We start from the raw sequence: 21,994 nt of genomic DNA, 5'->3' as shown, positions 1-21,994 counted from the left end.
CAGAACTCTAATCAAGTCACTGAGACACGGATTTATTGGGTATTAGGGTTTTTTTTTTTTTTTTTGGTTTTTGTTGTTTTGTTTTGTTTTGTTTTTGTATAAAGTAGATCTAAAATATCTTACCTGATTTTAGTCTTATGAAGAAGGTGGGGTTGTCTTAGAACCACTTTAGTTTGGTGGCATCTAAATGAACAGGAGTTCAGTTTTATCATTATTTTCAGTTCAGATGATATAAAATCAATCTCAAGATGGTCATTTGTTGATTCCAGTTTGGTGTAATTGTCTTGAAAAGTCACTGAAAAAAAAAAAAGCTTTTCTGTTTACTTTCTTTTATTTTGAAATTATGATACATTTCATCACCTTCCCTTTCCTTTCTTTCCTCCAAAGCCTCCCATACACCCTTGCTTCACTCTTCCAAATTCATGACCTCTTTGAAAATTGATTGTTTTTATATGCAGGTAGGTCTGTATATAAATATATATTTCTAATATAACCTGTTCAGTCTGTGTACTGTTACTTGCATATATATTTTCAGGGCCAACTATTTGGTTTTGGGTAACTAGTTGTTCTTTTCTCAGAGGAAGACAGTTTCTCAGCATTTTTAAATTGCTTGTAGGGTTGAGTTTTCTTGGGGTTCCTCTATCCAATTTTGCATGCCCACGGGTATTGTCCTTGTTCAGTTCACGTTTGTCCAGCTATGTTCACTGAGACTTTATGGGTGTAATTTCTGACATTACCAGGAGATAGACTCAGTCTCACAATAAATTCTATCATCCTCTGATCTTAGGGTCTTTCTTCCCCCCTTTTCAGCAATGTTTCCTGAGCTATAGGTTTGAGAATTGTTTTGTTTTATAGAGGTATACAATGGACTTGCACTCCTTTTAATAAATTGTTTTTAATTATATTATATGCATGCTGGTTTGCCTGCATGGCATTTAAATATACATGTGTACAGTGCCTCAGAGACTAGAATAATCTCCAGGGACTAGAGTTAAAGAAAAATTCTGACCTTACAACAGGATGCTGAGGTCATAACTAATCTATCTGAAAGAGCAGTTAGTGCCCTTTACCCTTCTTGACATCTGTTCAGCCACCTACCATGTCTTTTTGGAGACAATAGACAAGGTCTTTGCTAGATCCTCATTTCACAGTAGGCACACTAAGTCGTGTGTGTGTGTGTGTGTGTGTGTGTGTGTGTGTGTGTGTCTATTATTCACTGCTCAATATCATGGCATAGTCCTTGATATTCTTTCTACTCAGGGTACATTGCAGTAGACCCTCTGGTGTCTCTGACTTCCTCCTTCCTGTTCCATTTCTTGTTTCAGATGATCTCACAACCTGTTACTAATGAAATAAAAAGTACCCAGAGAACTGCCTTATTGAATCTATCTACTTTATAAGTAACCATAACAAATAATAATTAATCACAATTTAAAGTTTCTGGGGTCTATATGTCTCTGAATAACGGGAATGCCTTTTTCCTTGAAGCTGATATTACTACATTTATCATCTTTGAATCATTCAACAAGTATGAAGACAGAGAAAAATTAACAATAATTCAAATTATTTGAGATTTTAAAAATTGTGAAATTTCATTATCATTTTAAAATCTACTTTTATTTGGACCTTCAGTTTATTCTAAATTAATTGGTCTCACACAATTTCAAACTTAGGAACCAACAGACCCTATTGTTGCATGTCTGTTCAATAATACCTTATGTAACTTGTTCTGGGAGGAATTTGGGATCAGGAAATCATGATTATATGAAAAGAGAGAGAGAGAGAGAGAGAGAGAGAGAGAGAGAGAGAGAGAGAGAGAGAGAGAGGGAGGGAGGGAGGGAGGGAGGGAGGGAGGGAGGGAGGGAGAGAGAGAGAGAGAGAGAGAGAGAGAGAGAGAGAGAGAGAGAGAGAGAGAGAACACTGGAAACCATTTTGAGCTGGTTCTTACCCTCATTTAACCACTGCATGTGTTTCTGCCATGATTGCTTCCTCTCTTTGACTGTTAGGTATCTTCATTTCCCAATTTGTGTTCCCAAACACTGTTTCCATTTGTGTGATAATGGAACTTGTGTGTTGCTGTGAGCTTCAGGTTCTTTTTATAATATAAGATTATTTTTATGGCTTTTTAATTATGATTATATTGAGTACCATTGTTGATATTTCTTCAGCATCTGTTAGAAAGAATTAAACCTTTCAGTATCGCACAAAAAATTAAAATCGAAGTAGCTGAAGCAGAAAAAAAACTTAAATGTTGCATGCTAGAACTTAGTGCTTATCTAAGGCAGATCATGGATGTTGTGGTCTCTCCCACATGAATATTTAAGAAGGAAGGATGGAAACAGAACTACATCTGTTAGTATCCTCTTGTCAGGACAGATGCCAGCTTCACCCTTCTTTATTTACAGACCAACTTCGAGGAAATTAATACTGGTGCCTGGGTTTGATAAGGAGGTTTAGAGCTTGAAAATGAGTGCATTAGTGATAGCTCTAAAGGAATGCTTGGATTTATGCCTTGTCCTTAAGAAATTTCTTCCTCTCCCACGTGCACCAAACCCCTTACAACACCCACCCTCACTGCAGCACTGAGAAACAGCCGGGATGTGGGGTTATTTCAGAAGTAGCCACTGAGGGGAGCCGGCCACGGACTGCCCTCCCACGTTGCTATGACGATGAGACTGGCGGGCACACAGCCTTCAGAGCTAAGTGCTGGCTAAAGCAGGTGTCAGATTGCGATGAGCTTGGTGGCTCTGGGATTACTCAGAGCCCCAGGAGTGTCTCTGGAAAGTCTGGCTGCAATTCCTCTGCATCCCTCTCCGACAGCTCCTCAACTCCTTTGGATCGCGCAGAGTGAAAATGGTCCACCACTCAGGCTCCATTCAGTCCTTTAAACAGCAAAAAGGTCAGTGAGAATTCTCTCTCTCTTCCCTGGGGGCACCACATCCCGCTCTGCATCTCCTTGCAAAAGCATCCTTTTCACTCGTGTATTGTGTTGAAGAGCTGTGGAACTCTGTAAAGTTAGGACCCCATTTTATTAATGTTTTATCCTGCAACGGAGATAAGTCTGATATCCGGAGCCGCACAGCGCCCGGGAGGGAACAGAATCTGTCATGTCAGGACTTGTTTGTTCATATCGCTTAAGTCTCCTTCAGTGCATTGCAGTGAACTGTTTAAACAGATAAGGTTCCTGCAGTACCCCTGGGTTTGAAGAGTGAAATTTTGGGTTATATTTGCCTCAGTATGCGCTTCTAGTACCCTGTAAGATTCACAAGAGCAGAATTTATTACTTGTGCTGAGCTTGAAAAATTGTATAATAAATGCATTCGTGGAAAAATCCCAGCGGTTGACTGGTCCCAGATATAATTTCCTTGGAAAACTTTCTCTTCTGACCCCACTTTTATTACGGGTTTCCGACTTTTATGTGTATTTGGGTCTTCCTGGAACTTCCCAGACCACCGTTTAGCTTTCACAAAATTTTCACTAGTTGCGTGGGCATGGTCAGATCAAGAATGTTTTTTTTTAATCACTCTTTGTTCTGCTTTGTTATTTAAATGGCTTCTCATAAAGCACATATTTCTTTAACATAGATTCTGGAAATGGTATTCTCTTATGCAGTTATTCAACATTAATGCCATTTACTGAATGAATAATGGTAATTATGATGCATTTGTTAATATAATCATTAAAATATGTAATTTTCAAGTATTCATTCCATTTTCACTGAAATAAAAATTTATTGAAATCTTACTTCTAAAATTCTTTCTCCAAATGACTGCTTTATGGTATCTCTTTGGCTTTGTTTCTAAACAAACAAACAAACAAACAAACAAAAACTTTGGATATCCCCAGAATAACCTAGTCGGGATTTATTCTTCAGGCAGCATATTGTGCTGAAAGAACTTCCCATCAGGAACTGTAATCTGCATGAATCCTCTTTTGAATGTATGTTGGAATTAGGTACAAAGTGAGAGACGGTGGGAGTAGGTGAATTTGGGCTCCTGTGAAGTTCTATTTAAGCTCAAAGTGTTCTAAGGAAAAATAAAATACTTCAAGAAGTTTTATTTCCTTGCCTCATTAAACATGTATAAACATTATGGGGGAAAAAGAAAGATATGGAAAACTTGAAACTGTCTCATACTGTTACTTTTTAATGCTTCGGGGGACCCTGAAACTTGAAATGTCCCCCCAAAATATCTTACTATGTGAGAATATTTATGTTGTATGTTAAAGAGCAAAAGCCTCTCAACTTTGAGACTGTTTGTCATTGTTCAAAAGAGTGATAAACTGTACATATCATGGCATTTCGTAGTGTTCCTTTATGGTGCATCATGAGCCATTTTTTTTTTTTTTTAATTTCACTTTTTGGCACACAAAAAAAATTATCATTAGTGAAAAGGTAAACATGAGGAAAAGGAAGGACAAACAAAGGAGCAAGATTAATTTTTATCTAAATGGTTTTAGTTTATGTTGTCTCCTAAAATATGTCTTTCCTCTGCTTTTCTCCCTCCAGTCCTTCCAGGTTCCTGGCCATTCATCCCTCCCATGTCCCTTCCTACACTCAAGTTGACACCCTGTTTTTCTCTGATTATTATTGCTACATACAGACACATATTGAGTGCTTATGCGTGGATATATAGATAGATACAACCTTTTGAGTCTGGCTGTGTTGTTTGCATGTATATGCTACCAAGGCTGACCACTCTGATTTGAATAACCACGAAGGGGTTCATCCCTGGGAGAGGCTAAGTCTCTGCTCAACAGTCATTTGTTGTTCTAGTTCTTTCTCTAGGATGGGACCTGCTAAGCAAAGATAATTCACAATAAGGATCAGCTATTTTAATTTTGCAAATAGGAGGAAGACACGCTGACCTGGGAGTGTTTTCCTGAGAACAGTGTATATTAAACTGATGGAAATTCTGTCCTGAAAGTTTGGTGTCTTGGATTTTAGGTTTGCCTTTGTCACTAGATAAATACCTTTAGAAAAGTGTTTTATCTACCTTTTATGTTAATTTATGAATAATATGAAGACTCTTGATTTCTGACCTGTTATTCTCCCTCTTAATTAGCCTATATTAAATATAATAATTGAGGGACTTTATGCCATATTTTCACACATGCAATGTATTTTGATCATGTAATCGTCTTTATATACTTCATCCCTCTTTCCTTGCCCTTCCTCTTTCCGATGTGCTGTACTTACACTTTAGTGTCATATTATACCACCCCGCCCTCAGCTTCCACATATGAGAGAAAAATACAACATTTGGTTTTCTGAGACTATTTTATTAAACCTCACTTCTGGCAAACAACATAATTTTATAATCTTATCCATCTATAGGTGGGGACATAGACTGATCCCATGGCTTGGTTATTGTAAATAATGCCAGGTTTAGTGAGTATGCATACTTCATTAAACTGACTTTCATCCTTTTAGGTAAAATGGTTTGTCAAGATCATATGGATTGGAAATTCTGTTTGGGAAACATCTGCACTGATTCCTACTGTGCTGTTCCATTTCTCTTCTGTTGGACAGGATAGGTAGTTAACAACGTGAAGGCAAAGATTTTTTCTTTTTTTTCTTGATCCGATGAAGAAAGTCCTATCTTTGGGGGGAAATTATTTAATTTAGTGAACCAAATGTGCCATTTAGGGCGTTTTGTTTTTTGTTTTTGTAAGTAAGGTCAATATCCTTTAAAAATTGTTACTGACTACTCTGAATTGAAGAATCATCGATCAGTATTATTCCTGGGAAAGGCTGATTCTCTGTGTCCTAAAAGTCATTCGTTGCCTGTAACTCTTTGTCTAGGGATATCAGAGAACATAATCATCTTATGTTAAGACATAAATATTCTCTGATGTTGGGGAACTCTGTAATGATACATTTGTGACTCAAATTCAGTCACTGATGATGCTCATCCTATTTAGGGAAAACAGTGTAGATGGGAGGATAGCTATCTATCTACAAAAGAAAATGAGTATCAGTTGTTAGTTCAGTGTAACCGTTACTTGATCTGTAGTAATTTTTTCTTTTTTTGTTCTACACCTTAATCTCCCACTTACTACTTACAGCTGTAATATTGTTAACATTGTTAGTGTGTGTATGACATGAAAGTAATATCTAGTGTATAGAATTATAATAAAACTACAAATGTGTGTGGCACATTTAGTTGTGATTTAAAATTTAATAATGAATAAAAATTCTCATTATTTTCATTTTCAGACTTATCTTAAAATTGACATATTAGGAATATAGGATGTCCTCAGAAGGGGGCACATGCACATGTGTGTTTGCACACACGCGCGCATGCGTGCGCGGGCACACACACATACACACACACACTTTTCTTTTTCTATTTGTGCTTCATTCATTTTCTCTTTAGGGAACTATCTTATAGAAATGGTTGGCTCTGGACATTGTAACAATCTTACTTGATAATAGCATCAGTTATAATTACACTCCCTGTCTAATCAATGCACCATCTCTGAGAAAGTCTTAAAAGTTATCATTAAAGAAAAATGAGATGCAAAATTGACTTCATACATTTAAGAGTGCAATTCAGTGAAATGGCATTTATTCTAAACTCAAACCCCATCTATGCTCTTGTTGGCTTTGTGACAGTGTCATTCAGAACATTTTCATTCCTGAACATCTTACAAACAAAACAAAACAAAACAGAAAACAGACAAAACAAAACAAAACAAAAAACAAACTTTTTTTTTCCCTCTGATAAGCTGGCTACAGGAGGAAATCTTAGAGACATGCAGAGTCTCTATGAGAATCTTGGGCAATTCTGCATTTCTGTAGGAAAATGATGACATTGTGGTTCTTGATAATGCTATTTGTGATTCTGGAGAGATCAACAATGTGCGTATATATTTTTGTTCCCTTTTAAATACTAAATTCTCTTATGAAATTTTAATAGGTTAAGACATTTTGAAAGTAAGAACCTTCCACAACAATGAGGAATACTGATAATGTCCTATTTCTGAGGTTTTGAGGGTATATTGGAGTGTTTGATTGCAGACAAGGAGGAGGAGACACTTCTTACAACTTTAGTACACCTTGGAGTAAGCATGAGCTGGCAAATTAGAGCTGACTTCTGGACAAAGTCTAAGTTTGCTTCCTAGATTGATATGCTGTGATTCACCAAACTCTTAAAGGATTCACATATCATACAAGCATGAATGAAAAAAATGACAGTCATAGTTCTGGCTACTTGTGTCTGTTTATTTACCAATATAGCTACCAAGATTTTCAGGGAGGTCATAGGATACATCAAACACAGGCTGTCTCCATCATCTTGGGCTTAATGATCAGTAAAAGCTGTGAGGGTTTCATTAATCCTAAACAACATTTGGTTAAACATATAAATAGTATTTTTTTAAACAATTCTCCAGGACCAAGCATTTTTGTACTCAGACTAACTAAGTGCTTAATCATAATGATCTTTAATGTTTATATGGAGACTTGTGGGCTGAAAATAACATTCATTTTAATTTTCTCTAAATAGTTTGTTACTGCAAGGGCCCATCTGCAAGCCTCTCCCAAATCCAACATTGTGCTCAGTTCCTGTCTCATGACACCCGAGGGAAGCTGGTGGAGAATACACCTACTCTCCAACTCTCTGCTGCTGAAGCTTCATTTTCCTTCAAATAATACTTTAGTGTCAAAATCTTCCTCTAGACTTTAGAAAAGAAGAAAAATATCTGAGGACATAAATATGCTGACCCTTGTGCCTGACTCCCCTAAGTATTTCCAGACTGTTCTTTTATTTATGACTAAAGAAAGAAAAAAATGTGTCTTGTAAAAAAAAAATTCTAAGTTACCTGAAGCATGGGGGAAAGGTTGAAGGGAAAATCCCGATATGACTGAATATGATTTGCAGTAAAGAATTCAGTCTATACACCTGCGTGTGTGTGAGCTAAGGCCCCTGATATTGGCCTGGATCTATGCTATTTATAATATTTTAATATAGACTAGAATATAGTTGATCGTGAGTTTTTCATCTCTATGCAGTATACCTTTTTATCACTGCTGTAATGGTGATGAAGTCAACTGTTTTGAGAACCAGTGTCCTGGCAATCAGTCTTACAAGTGAATACAGTGGTTACCCCATCTTATCATGTGGGTGTCATGTCCCTGGGTTTGCTTTGATTTATAATATCTTCTGTATTCGTTATCAAGTTAACAGACCTGGGTACCATTTTAGGAACTCAAATGTGAATTGCAAGAGAGTTGCCTACACAGCCTACACAGCAAACTTAAAACTTAAATGTATTTTCTAATTGTGAGACCACTGGTGGAAACTTTGTCATATAATACTTATGAAAAAGAATCTTTAAAAAAAATCCAAGCAGACAGGATATCTCAATTTATGTTTCACTGTGACTACAATTAGGACCCAACACTTTCATAGTAGAGTAGAAACTTTAATGATGCCAAATTTTAAACCCTGTTGGAAGTTTTATATTATTTTTGTTTTTGTAATATACTTGCATTATCTTTTTGAAAATTTCATATATGAAAATGTCATATTTTGACCGTATTGATTCTCTATTCTTTCTTCTCCCTCCAAGTTCTCCAAATCAAATTCAACCCTCTCCAAAATCTATATTCTCATTTAAAAAAATTATAGCTCCCTGATTCTAGTTTGTGCTATACATTAATGAGAGTGGAGCTATCTTCTAGACTGTGACTGGCCTACCAGGGTTATAGCCTTAAAGAAATTGACTAATTTTCCCACAGAATCCATAGAGCGCTAATAGATCATTCATAAGGCTGATTAATGCTGAAATTCTGGCTGGCTTGCTTTGTGTAGCTCTGGTACAGAAATCTATAGCTGTTTTGAGCTTGCCAATACAGGGAGCATTTAATATTCAGAAGACATTTTTTTCAGTTAATTCTCCCCAACCTCTGTTTTTTTAAATCTTTCTGCTCCCTACTCCCCTATTGTCCCTGATCATGAAGATAGGGGTGGGGAAGTTATATAGATGTCCCATTTGTGGCTGAGCATGACGCTGATACTTATTGTCTACACACGGATCAGTTATGAGTTTCTACATTAACTGAACTCTAGTACAAAAAGAAAGGACTCAGATGAAATCAGAGGGCTTCAATAAGTGTTTAGTAAAGAGATAAAGATTTAGATGGTAGATTGACCTTATGTACATTCAGTAAAATAGTATTAGTAGGTTGAAGCACCTGGCACTTATGTTTTTTTTTTTTCTTCTGATGTATACAAAGATGCCATTCCCATTAACTACAATATGGGGAAATCAAGTTGATACTGACCAGAAACGTCTTCCCTATTGACTATCTTTCATTTTTTTAATAGATATTTTCTTTATTTACTTCAAATGCTATCCCAAAAGTTCCCTATACCCTCCTTCTGCCCTGCTCCCCTACCCACCCACTCTCACTTCTTGGCCCTGGCGTTCCCTTGTACTGGGGCATATAAAGTTTGCTAGACCAAGGGGCTTCTCTTCCCAATGATGGCTGACTAGGCCATCTTCTGCTACATATGCAGCTAGAGACATGAGCTCTGGGGGTACTGCTTAGTTCATATTGTTGTTCCACCTATTGTTGCAGACCCCTTCAGCTCCTTGGGTACTTTCTCTAGCTCTTCCATTGGGGGATGTTACTATGCAAGCCTCTGGCAGGGTGCGTGCATCATCAATAATCTTACCCAGCTGTGAATCTAGTGAGCTAAAATAATGCCTTGCATGGCAAGTTATAGTCATGGGTAAAAAAAAATGGTAGATTGAAAAATGAATATTATGGAGGTAACCAACTGCTTTCTGATTTGATTTAAAGCACATTGCAAATGAGGAAACATTATCTTGAAAATCTGAAAACAAAGGCCTAAAACATTATATTTGTCTAATGTCTACTTAAGTGTTACAAGTTCATCAAAACTAGAAGACTGGTAACTGGTGTTCAAATAATAAAGCTTGAAGACCTATACTAATGAGGTAAGAATGTCTGAAAAACAGAGAGAATTTTGGTCTTAGTCTTTCATGGCCAGTTAAGACACATGTGGCAATGGAACTCCTTCAGCGGTGCTATATTGTGCTAAGCACTACCTATCCTCTTGCTCATAGGGACATCCCAAAGACTGAAGCATAAAAGCCTTCATCCTAGAAAAAAGAAAAGCAATGGGCAGGGAAACATGCCTTGTGTCTCCAGAAGAAACCACATGGCTGCAAGACCCTCCTTTATCCCAATAGAGACCACAACTGGTAGAGGACTCTTCCTGGGCTTTTAACAGTAATCCCTTGGTAGTCTTGACTGATTTTGACATCAAAATTGGTGTTGCCTCACTACTGATAAGATCTTGAGTTCTTACCGGGAAATATAAGGAGCAAAATGAATGTTTACAATATAAAATTAGAAACTTAATATATTACAAAGGAGGGCTGGTCAACTCAACAAAACAAACTACACATGCTAACTCCAAAAGTTAAGCCTTATAGTCATGGAACATGAAAACAGAATTAAAGGATGTTACTATCATTTAAAGAATTGTTATGACCTAGGGCCTCAGACCAAACCATTCTCACAAAGGAATGGCAGTTTATTAGGTAGAGCAATGGCTTCATTGGACTCTCACTCTAACAGGGGAAATATATTCCCAAAACACATTACTCTTTAGCCTTACACAGTGCTAAGAGAACAGCTTTATGCTCCCAAGGAAGAACCCTTCATATTCCCCTGAAGCAAATAGGACAGCTTTGCATTAACAGTGTGTACCATATCACTAATCCTGCTTTAAAAAAAAAGTCTGGCTTAAGCTGGCTAGAGGCTGAAGCCCTCCTATAGAATCCCAGATTCCAATATGAAACCCTCTTGGCACAGGAAACCCTAAACATACCATTGTCTTTCTACACTGGGCTGCCTCAACACATTGGTAAGAGGCTGGACATGGATCCAGAAACCTAAAGTTAGAGTATCCTAAAAGAGACAGCCATAATACAGGGACTTTAGTCAAGTGACAATGGAAACACAGATGGTATATTGACAAGAATACACATTATAGACTTCCACTCACAAGTCTAATTTGTGATCAGTCAAATATGAGTCAAATATTCTCCCCACAATACTGGAGAGTCACCCTAACCCAAAACCTTCAGTTGACTTTTAATCTTGTGTCAGCCACTCAAGACAGGCAAAATTATATAAAATTGCTTTAAGACAAAGCCAACATTTCCCTCCTTATTTAAAGGGTGTTGGAGAATTGATCTAGTCTTCATTAGCAAGTCTGGACTCAGATTTTAATAGATAACTATACTAATAGTTCTTACCTGGTTGACCCCGCTCTGGTGTTTGCGTGATATATTGTAGCACACAAGTGTAAAAGTAGAAGCAACTGGAAGACTGTTCTTTTCTCTGCCCATTTTTGGAGCTATAGTTGACTCTGAATATTCCTTATAATTTCTTTATAATTCCCAAGTTATTTATCAAAATTAAATGATTAGTGGCTGAATTATTTTGTTTGACTGTGGTTCTTATCCACTCATCCTTCAATAATGGAGTTATTTGGGGTACCAGCAGCATGTCTCCTATTCTTGGCAAGTCATGAAGAATGGAACCTTGTGGCAGGTAGCTAATGCAAGAATGAGCCCCTCTACTTGTAGCTACTGATGGAGTCTGGAAAGCTGGTCTATGTGGATGGAGGAGATTGGCACTGGACGGAAGGCTTCATAGAGTGGGAAGCTTTAGAGGAAGAGCTTTTTTTACTGTTATCGTTGCCTGTTAGTTGGAGGTAGCATTGTGGCTTGAACTGTGTTCTACATGATTTAAGAGTCCACATCTCTATCTACTCAAAAACTCACAAAAATCTAATTTTTTATACATCTTTTGAATAGCTAGGAAGCATCTGGGGTTTATCAATTTCCAAAATACCTGTCTATAGCTAATCCCCTTGGTCTACCTGTTTTCCTTATGAGTAATTTTACTACCCCAGGAAGAATTTTTACTATATTCAAGCTTCATCATGACCCTTATGGAGCACTGTCCTTTCTGGGATGAGTCACTTTGTATCTAAAACAAAAGCATGTGGTACATTAAGAGCTAAATTCCCTGTTCTTGCTGTACTTCATCAGGAACTACAGAAGTGTGAAATTATATTCTAAACTTGGCAGTGCATTAGTACAATCAACCTTGCAGTCTCTTCAGCTATTGTCTTTCCTCCTAAAGAACACTTCAAATAGGAACTACTTTAAATTTTAACATTGATGCAAAGGTTAGATATGAAGCAAGTCTGGACTTACTGCAAGATGCAGCAGGATACGATCTATCATCACCACAGGCAAGATGCAATCTGCCCAAGAATTGGAACTCTTCATTTTGGGCAAAAGTGGGTGGATATGGGAAATATATGTCTGAAAATATTTTACAAATGTCATGTGTTGATTGTGTATATTGATCAGTTTCTAAAAAGTTACTAGGTTTACTAAAACTTATATAGAACTCATAGAAGTATGTTTATTCTATGGTTGGCTTTGAAGCAAACACTACTAGCATACATTTTTTTTCTGAGTGGAGGTAGTGTGGTTAGGTGTTAATATATTCACAGATATACGTTAAAAGTGTTCACTCCTTCTTGGTATCATGAGCAATTTATTTCATCTATATTTGTTCATTTATCTAGCTCTATGTGATCTAAACGTCTTAAATTTCAAGATTCAAGAATCATCTAGAATTCAATGAAAATTGTCAAGCCTTCCAGTCCCTTAAATTTAAACTTAGTGGAAAAAGGCTAGGACTTTTTATTTTTAACATTCAAGCATAAATGCTTACAAGCAAGATCATTTAAAAAACAAAATAGCAGATTAACATTTTAATTGCATATAACCATACAAATAGTGACATTTTAAAATGATTGTCAATGAGTTACTAGTGAAAGTTATTTATTTTATACCAAATTTTATAAAATCTAAATATGTTTAATCATATACATTAATTTCATACCATGCAAATATAGCTGTAGTATATTTATAATGTTAACAAAAAATCAATATTAGAACATATATCTAGGCACTGTGATTGGTCAAAATTAAATCATGGGAATATAAACATACTCATAAAAAGAAAGGAGGTTGAAGTAATATTAAAAATACTGTCACTCAACTAGAAAATTGGTTTAGGGCAAAGAGTCACCTATCATAAGGTTGGACTACAGGTGGGACTGAGCACTAGCTGGGAGAATCCTCCTAAATTCCTTAGGGTCTGGATCTGCCCTGAGTTTCTATGACTCTGTTTTCATTTTTAGTGATGACCTGAGAACACTATGTATACTCCATGGAACTTATGTAACATTCAGAAGCTATTTTCCTATTTTTTTCTTTTTTTATTGGATATTTTATTTATTTACATTTAAAATGTTATTCTTTTTCCCCGATTTCCCCTCCCAAATGCCTCCCCCACCCCCTCCCCCTGCTTCTATGAGGGTACTCTGCCAACCACCCACCTACTTCTGCCTCCCCACCCTGGCATTCCCTACACTGGGGCATTGAGCCTTCACAGGGACTTTCCTCCCATTGATGCCCTATAAGGCCATCCTCTGTTACATATGTGGCTGGAGCCATGAGTCGCTCCATGTGTACTCTTTGGTTGGTGGTTTAGTCCCAGGGAGCTTTGGGGTTGGGGGTGGGGGTCTGGTTGGTTGATACTGTCATTCTTCCTATGGGATTGCAAACCCCATTCAGTTCCTTCAATCCCCTTTTTCTTACACAGTTAAGTGAAGAGGTCTGTGGCTACATAAATTGTTGGTCAGAATTGAAAAAGCTGTGTTCTTTCTTTCATTTTATTTTTATTCAGCTATGGTTTTAATGTTTTCAATCACCTCTTTCACATTTCATCTTTTGTTGGTTTGGAATTCAGTGAATTTGAAGGTATATATTTTGCTTTTTATTCTACTAATATCTGGGACTGTTTCTTCCTTTTATACAACATATATTAGTTCATTTACACATTTCCCTCTCCACTGTTTTTCTTAAATGTTTAAATTATGTTTACCGACTTGGGGGAGGGATTGGCAGAATACATGTATGGCAATAAGATGATAACCAGCACATTGTCTTCTTTCACCATGTGGTTCCCAGGGCTGAACTGAAGTTCTCAGACTTATGGACGAGCTCCTTTACCCACTGCATCACCTTGCTGGATCTTTCTACATTAACTTGATTATACTTATCAGTTTAAGGAAGTTGAAAGCATTGCCTAACACACACCATAAACACAATCTTTATTTTGTTTTGTTATAAGGATGGTGGAATCCAGACCTCTTTCAAATATATTAATTAGTTCTCTTTTAATTATGACCAAAGGAAATTTTGCTGAAATCAAATGATTCAGTACTTACAAATACTTACTTAAAACCGTAATAACTATATCTATGTGGTATGACTAAGACCATAGTCGATGATTTCTCACAAAACATATTTATTAATAATGTATTTTAGAATTTAAAAAGTTGCTAAGAGGTCAGAGCCCCTGTTAACTTCTCTTACCATACAGGAAAGAGCACAGGTAACTTTTGAAGGCAATGAGTAAATTTGTAGCGTTGGATGACAATGGTTGACACTGTCACAGTTTTATGCTATTTATCTATATACATTAAAAGCTTATAGCTTTCAAAATTTTCACTCATGCCTAGGCAGTTATAGTTAAATAGCTGGACAAGCTGTCACATACCTACAATTAAAGTACTTAGTAGGTGAAAGCAAGAAAATCTGTTCAATTTCAACCAAGTCTTCAATGTGAGTATGAGACCATCTTAGAAATACATGAATCCTTGTCTTATGAAACTGCAAATAAAGAGTGGGAAGATTGTAAAAGTTAAAATCATCAGTATCATCTGCAGCCCATCTGAATCCCTCACGAGCAATGTAATTTGCTATTTGATAAATTGGGTATCATTTCTTGCAGAATTACTTGAAGTCTAACATTTTAAAAATAGTATCCTTATTAATTCTTTGAATGTTTCATACACTTACACTGTGATCCACTCTATATTTTATTATCAGCCATTTGGCTAATCAGTCTGTAGTGTTATTTTTCTATTTATTAATGCTTAATCACATAGGAATTAAATCATGCTAAGGTTAATTTCCTTTGGGGTAATTTTTTTCCTGAAAAAAATCTCATATTTTTCATTTACTTTATATTCATTACTACTCTTCCCTAATTTGTTTTCATGTTCAAAAATAATTCTTACATTTTCAACTATTTTCTGTTTTATTGGCAAATTGCAGTAGTCATCATAAGCCTGTAGTAGGCAAATGGGTATGTAAGTAAGGCAAAATCTGGATTCAAGGTCTTTTGTTTTGTTTCGTTTTTTTCTTGATTTTCCCCATTATTTTACTAATACATTTTCTCGAGTAACTTCCTGAAACTTAGTGAGAAAGATAATGCTTTTTAGAATTTACAATAACATTTCTTTTTTCCTCTTAACTACAAATGTCTGATCATTTATCAGGTCTGCACAGATGAGGTCCTAGAGCTGAAATATGCCCTCATTGCTAAGCCAGAATCAATATCCAAGTGATAACCAGTTACAAATGAAAATGAGAATCTCATTGGGAAAAATAAGTACTATTAAGAAGAGGCCACATGACCAGCAGTAGGTGGCCACCAGAAAGCAAACTCAAATGAATGTTTGAAGGTTCCTTGTCTCGTAAGGTTTTGTGAGGGCTTTTCCTTTCATTTATATTTGTCCTTCTTAAATTTTATCTTATTTTTAATGTTATTCTCTCCTTTTAACCTACAGGTCCTTTGCATATATATTTATGGCTTCCAGTTTTGTGAGGTTTGGGGGAGATTCTTGAGTATATGAACAAGAACATGTCTGTGTTTTGTATCTTACCTTAGCCTCTTTTCCTTCTGCATGTTAGTTTCATCCAGTTCTTGCGTGTTATTTTTGTTTCATACTATTATAACTATTATTAATTTTTCATAGTTATTCTACTAATATCCCAAAGCCTGTTTCTCCTCTAATGAATGAGAGAAAAAGGATGGTTCTGGATGGGAGGTGGAGGAACTGGGAGAAGTAGAGGGAGGGAAACAGCAATGAATATATAAAGTGAGAAATGAATCTACTTTCAATAAGGCAACAAAAGGACATGAATATGAGAGGAATGGGAGAGACACAGGGGTAGTTGAAGGATGGAATGAGAGGAATAGAAGTAATATAAATGTATCACTCATTCATGCATGAAATTCTCAAAAGTAAAAATTTTAAATAGAAATAAATGAATAAATTGAATCACTATGAGAACCAAATGATTCCAAATGAAAATTATTTTCCCTCAAAATGTTACCAGCATGATGTTATTGTTACTTTCCAGTTGACAAATTAGCTATTTTGTAATCTTAAACCTTTTCTACACCCTACCTTTGTTAACACTATTGTATTTCTATTCTTTCCAACTCATTTTAGCCCAATACTTTGGGTAGATGAACAAACAATAAATATAAGTTTGACAAATCTGCTCTCACTATGGGAATGACCTAATGCCTTTTTACAACATTCTTGAAGTAAGAATTTTTCTCTCAAAACTAGCAACATGCTCAGAGATTGTCCTTAATCATTCTACAAATTCAAGTCCACACCCAATTTGTAATTCTAGATTCATACTCAAAATATGAGATAATTTTATAAAACTGTCTGCTAACAGCCAGAAAATGACAGGCTCAGTTTCATAACTACTCTACTCATGATCATTTCTTGCAGCCTGTCAAGAAGTTTAATGTTTGAGAAAGGAGATAAAGACACCTGGGTGCTTTTGTAAACATTTTGTATGAGAAGAGCACTCTCAGAGAATATTAGAGGTATTTTTTATTGCAAGTACATGATGACATTTTTCTCTTCCAAGCTTTCCCCTAAACTGTACCTGTTAACCAAATGAGACCTGCATTGAGTCAATTCTTTATTGTAATATTTATAATAAAACATCATTGCATTCAATACAGAATTGTGTTCTCACAGTATTGTGCAAAATGATTGATGGTGCAATTATAAAGATTGTGGAACTGTTTATGCTTCTCTGTTATGAGTGCCAACTCAAAAGGCTGGAGGACATTTGCAGTTAATGTACTTAAGGTAATGGAGAGACACTGGTGATTCTCAGACCTCCAGTGCCAGCTGCCAGTGTTCCTTGCTGCTCTGATGATTTGCAAGCTTATAGTTTCACAATATTGTTCTAAGAACTTTGCATATGTCTGAGACAGGAGAAAAGAAACCCTTGTTAACTGACAGTAAACTGTCTTTAGTTTTTAATTTTTAACATTCCAGGTAAGGATTTTAATTTAATTTAATTTAATTTAATTTAATTTAATTTTATTTTATTTTATTGGTTTTTGATGACAGCCACCCAATTTCTCTACAATGAGTTAATCTATGTATTTAGTTAGATTCTGGTAGATTTTAAAAACTCCTTCCTTCAAAAATTCTTTTTTTGTCTCTTGCTTCAAAAATACACCTGAATGTAGCTTAAATGCTGCTAATACTTTAAACATACTCTGCATCTGATTCACAGATTCAATAGAACTGTATATTATTCTCTGCACTCGCTGTTTTGAATTTATATCATTATGTTTATAGTTAGATGATTATCTAGTCTCAATATCTCTGATGCCAACATCATCACAGTTTTCCTTGACCACTACTGTGGTCAAATCAGATGCCATGTTCTCAAGAAAATGCAGCAGAAAGCTACAGTCACTACCAACTTAAAAATCTTCATTTTGTAACAAACTAATAATGAACTCTATATGCCTACAGAGTCAAACATCCGATTTAAAGCCCTATGTGCTTTATCTCTAATCTTCAGTAACTACATAAAATAGATATAATTTTACAAAAAAATTGAATATTTGAAAGAACAGGTAACCTGATTAACTTGGAAGACCAGATCACCTGATGATATTTCTATGCTTGACATTGAATTCCCTCATTTCATTGAACAAGCCAATTTATTTTAAGTGACTGAGAGCAAAAGTTGCTGCATTGTAAGCAGATGGCCTGGCAGCAATTATAAAATTATCCCACAAGAGCTGTCCCCCACAGGAGTTTTGCCAATGATAAATAAATGAATATATATATGTGTGTGTGTGTGTGTGTGTACATATATATAATCCATATATATGTGTGTGTGTGTATGCATATATATATGTATATAAAATCCATATATATATATGTATATATATTGTATATGCTCATAATATCCTCATACATAATTTACCTCATAAATTAATTTGATATTTATAGGAAGAAAAAAGCCTTTCTGTTTAAGACAGTAGAATATTTCAGTGTCCATTCTATACTTTTGAAAGTAGATCACAAGTAAAATTATATACTTCCTAGAAAAAAAAAGAAGAGAAGAAAAACAGAGGTTAGGAAATTACCTTTGTATGTGATGCAGTATGATTGAGAACAGCATAAAGAAGTGAGGACGTTTGTATACCCACTTTAAAACTAGCAGTGAGGAAACTGAGGCAGGAGGATTCAGAGAGAAGACAGCCTGAGTCTATATACTGACAATTGTCTGAAAATATAAGAGATAAAAAACTAATCAATAAAATGAAGAGGGGCATAAAAATAGGAAGAAAAGAAAGAAAGGAAGAAAGAGGGAAGGAGAAATGAAAGAATTAGAAAACACTGTACAGATTTTACAATCATAGCACAGGTAATTGTGTCCCCATTGTAAAGATACAGAGTACATACCTATACCAGTAAATATGGTCTCATTTATTCATCTATACCAAATGAGATAGATTTGATCCTGAATTAATAGAAGTCTTATAAATAGTTGAAATTCATGAATATGCTTAGGTGAACACAGTATACTGAGGAAAGTAAAGAAATGAGGCAAAAATATTGGAGCAGATTATTCAAATTCTAGAAGAGAATCTAGGCAATATTTCAAAATCAAGACCAACTAGAAACATCTCAGGGTCCTGGGATCCATTCAGTGTTTTTCTTTTTAAAAACATTATATACATTTAATATTTTAATATATTTATATTCAATACCTCCAATCAGCAGTTTTACTTCCTTCCTTCCACTCCTTCTAATGCTTGGCCCCACCACCTCCTTCAGAAAAGAGTAGGCTTCCCAGGGATATCAAGTGAGTAAGGCATAACAAGATACAGTCAGACAAGGCACAAATCTGCCTAGTAAGGCTGGGTGAGGCAACCCAGTAGGGGGAGTGTGTCCCAAGAGCAGGCAAGACTCAGAGACTACTTCACTCTCACTCTTGGGAGTCCCACAAGAACTCCAAACTAAAGAACCACAATATATGTGCAGAGGGCCTACTGCAGACCAACACAGGCTCCATGACCTCTGCTTCAGTCTGCATGGTCTCCTAGGAGTCCTGTTTAGTTGATGTCCGTATTCTTCTGGCAGCCTCTACTCCTCTGGCTTCTAAAATTCTTCCCATCCCCATTCAAATGTTTCTTATTATCATTTTCTTAGAATCATCCTTTTCCTCTGCTTTCTCTCCCTCCTCCTCCTCATACTCCACTCCTGTCTTACCCCAGGAACATTCTGTGTTACTGACTTTTAAAATTGTCTTCACTTCATTCTAAGACCTCCAAGGCTAGAGAATTTATGTTTATTTTGTTCTCTGTTTAAAATAGAAAACATTCTGTTAATTAACAATGCTTTGTCCATTTCTTCACCTTTGTTCTAATACCCTTTGCTACTTTTTGAATAATTTCCAAATTTGACTCACACCTCTGCCTCCGTCTCTGTCTCCGTCTCCCTCCCTTCCTCCCCCCTCTCTCTCCTCTGTAGCCCCTTCTGGCTTTGCTTCCTTACTTTCTTCATTTCTCTCTTCCTTTATTTCAGCGTGTGTTTAGCTTTACTTTTCCTTTTTTAAGGAACCAAGAATATATTGAAATTTGCATTGTTTGTATAACAGCTGTAAATTTGATATTTTAAAGAATTCCATATGTGTACTGTACTTACATCATTTTCATTCCTTCTACAACCTCTATCTCCTCCTGTACACACATTCAAACTCATGACCTCTTATTTAGTTATTAGTACTAGGTCATTTCAGTGTTGCTCTTATTTGTATACATTTATTGCTAACAGCTTGACATTGGACAATGTGTCAATGAGGCTTGCCTTTGGAGAAGAATCATTTTCCCTCTCAGAACACCCATTAATTCTTCATGTGGAGGGGAGGGCCCTCATGAGATTTCTCTCATCCATGTTGATGTTTCAACTGGAGTTTTATTGTGCAGAGCATGTTTGGATTAGCTCTCATACAACCTGAAGATGCTGTGCAAGTTGTCAAAGGAGAAAAATAGTCAAAAGTCTTACACAATTGTAAAATCTGTAGGCCAGCAATAAACATCCCGTCAAGATATTCCCAATGCTACAATAATGGCAACTATAGCAAAGGAGTAGCCAACCATATAATTGGACTTAAGACAACATAACATGAGAAATATCTTTCCTGAAACTGTAAAAACCCAGCCATCTAACTACACCTAGTGATGTAATAGACTCCAGAGATGAACTTACCACTTGGCCATTTTCTCATGCCAATATAACTTCAAAATTCACTCTAAATGCAAATAATAGACCTTTAGGCATATGCTTTTATCCACAGATAAGTATAGCTCTCACCTCTCATCAAGTGACTTCTGTTTTCAGCAGATGGGAACCACTGCAGAACATTACACATAAATTCTTATTTTCAACAATGTATGATGTTTTGTTAAGAATATCTAACAAATTAAATTCTTAGCACTACCTTTTGCCATGCATAGGTTTCTTTCTTTCTTTCTTTCTTTCTTTCTTTCTTTCTTTCTTTCTTTCTTTCTTTCTTTCTTTCTTTCTTTCTTTCTTTCTTTCTTTCTTTTTTATCTACTGTAATGCTTCATGTAAGACGAGGTCATCCATTGTTACTTCAAAAGACACTGAGTATTCACTTGAGTACTGTAATTTTCCAAATTGAAGTGTGTGCATTGTGGAGTCATCTTTTGGATACTCACAGTATTTTAATTAGTGAATACCAGCATGTTCCTTTCTTGAATATTGGTGATTTCCTAAAGAGAAAATGAAATTACATGTTTTTTTTTCCTACTCTCCCTCTATCTAGTCAAGCTATACTCTTGATGGTAAGGTTAAATCTCTTCCTGAACAAAAATTAAACTGTCCTGTTTAAAATGCCATTATGTACCAGGAATCATTGACTATCTTCCACACAATGTATTAGCCTTTTTGTGTTTGTCATGATAAAGACCAAAATAAATGATCCCAAGATTGTCTTTCTATGGAAGTCACCACACAACTTCATAGGTATTTAGAGGGTGTACTTTCCATTTCACTAAAGATAAAATCTTCAAATATAAGTTGTTTTTACTCTATTTCAGTATACTTTGTTGAACAAAAGCTTAATGTTGTATGTGTGTGTGTGTGTGTGTGTGTGTGTGTGTGTGTGTGTGTGTGTGTGTCTGTGCACATGTGTGGGCACATGTGCACCAGGCATTGTCTATGTGCAACTGTGAAAAAAAAGAGAATTGTGATTTATGTGGGTCTTGTTATTCTACTTGTTAGAGAGAAAAAGCATGATTAAAGAAATTATGCATTGCATCAAATAATAATTGGTGACAGAGATAACAGAAAAGAAGTTAAATGGGTTATAGAAAGTAACATGTCAATCAGTAATTTACATAAAATAAAATTAACATCAAAATTGATACTTCGTAAACTTTGGATTTTCAAACATGTGTTTCCACAAACACAAGAATGGAAACTATGTACTACAGTACTGGTTTTCAACCTGTGGGTCCCAATCCCTTTAGGTGTGGAAGAACTTTACATAGGGGTTGCCTGAGACCATCAGAAACATAGATATTTACATTATGATATAAAACAGTAGCAAAATTACAGTTATGAAGTAGCAATGAAAATAATTTTGTGGCTGTTGTTACCACATATAAGGAACTGCATTAAAGTTTAAGAGCTAGTGTAATACAGAC

The 21,994-nt window shown here is 35.8% G+C and overlaps 1 protein-coding gene across 6 annotated transcripts in view; it reads left to right on the top strand.

The window, feature by feature from the left end:
• Positions 1-2,565: 2,565 nt before the first annotated feature.
• Positions 2,566-21,994, top strand: part of Ano3 (anoctamin 3) — a 295,191-nt gene continuing 275,762 nt past the window's right edge. For 3 of the 6 annotated variants that reach the window (NM_001128103.2, NM_001355245.1, NM_001355246.1), the window contains exon 1: positions 2,713-2,899. In NM_001128103.2, the coding sequence (NP_001121575.1) occupies positions 2,854-2,899 (46 nt within the window). In that variant the 5' untranslated portion in view covers positions 2,713-2,853. Of the gene's footprint in view, positions 2,900-21,994 lie in introns of all 6 variants that reach the window. The other 3 variants (XM_011239463.3, XM_006499262.4, XM_030250348.1) reach the window with 2 other exon arrangements.

The sequence above is a fragment of the Mus musculus genome, chromosome 2 (assembly GCF_000001635.26).
Source record: "Mus musculus strain C57BL/6J chromosome 2, GRCm38.p6 C57BL/6J".
Lineage (NCBI taxonomy): Eukaryota > Metazoa > Chordata > Mammalia > Rodentia > Muridae > Mus > Mus musculus.
The sequence above is the reverse complement of the archived record's forward strand: the minus strand, read 5'-3'. Positions and strand labels throughout refer to the sequence as shown.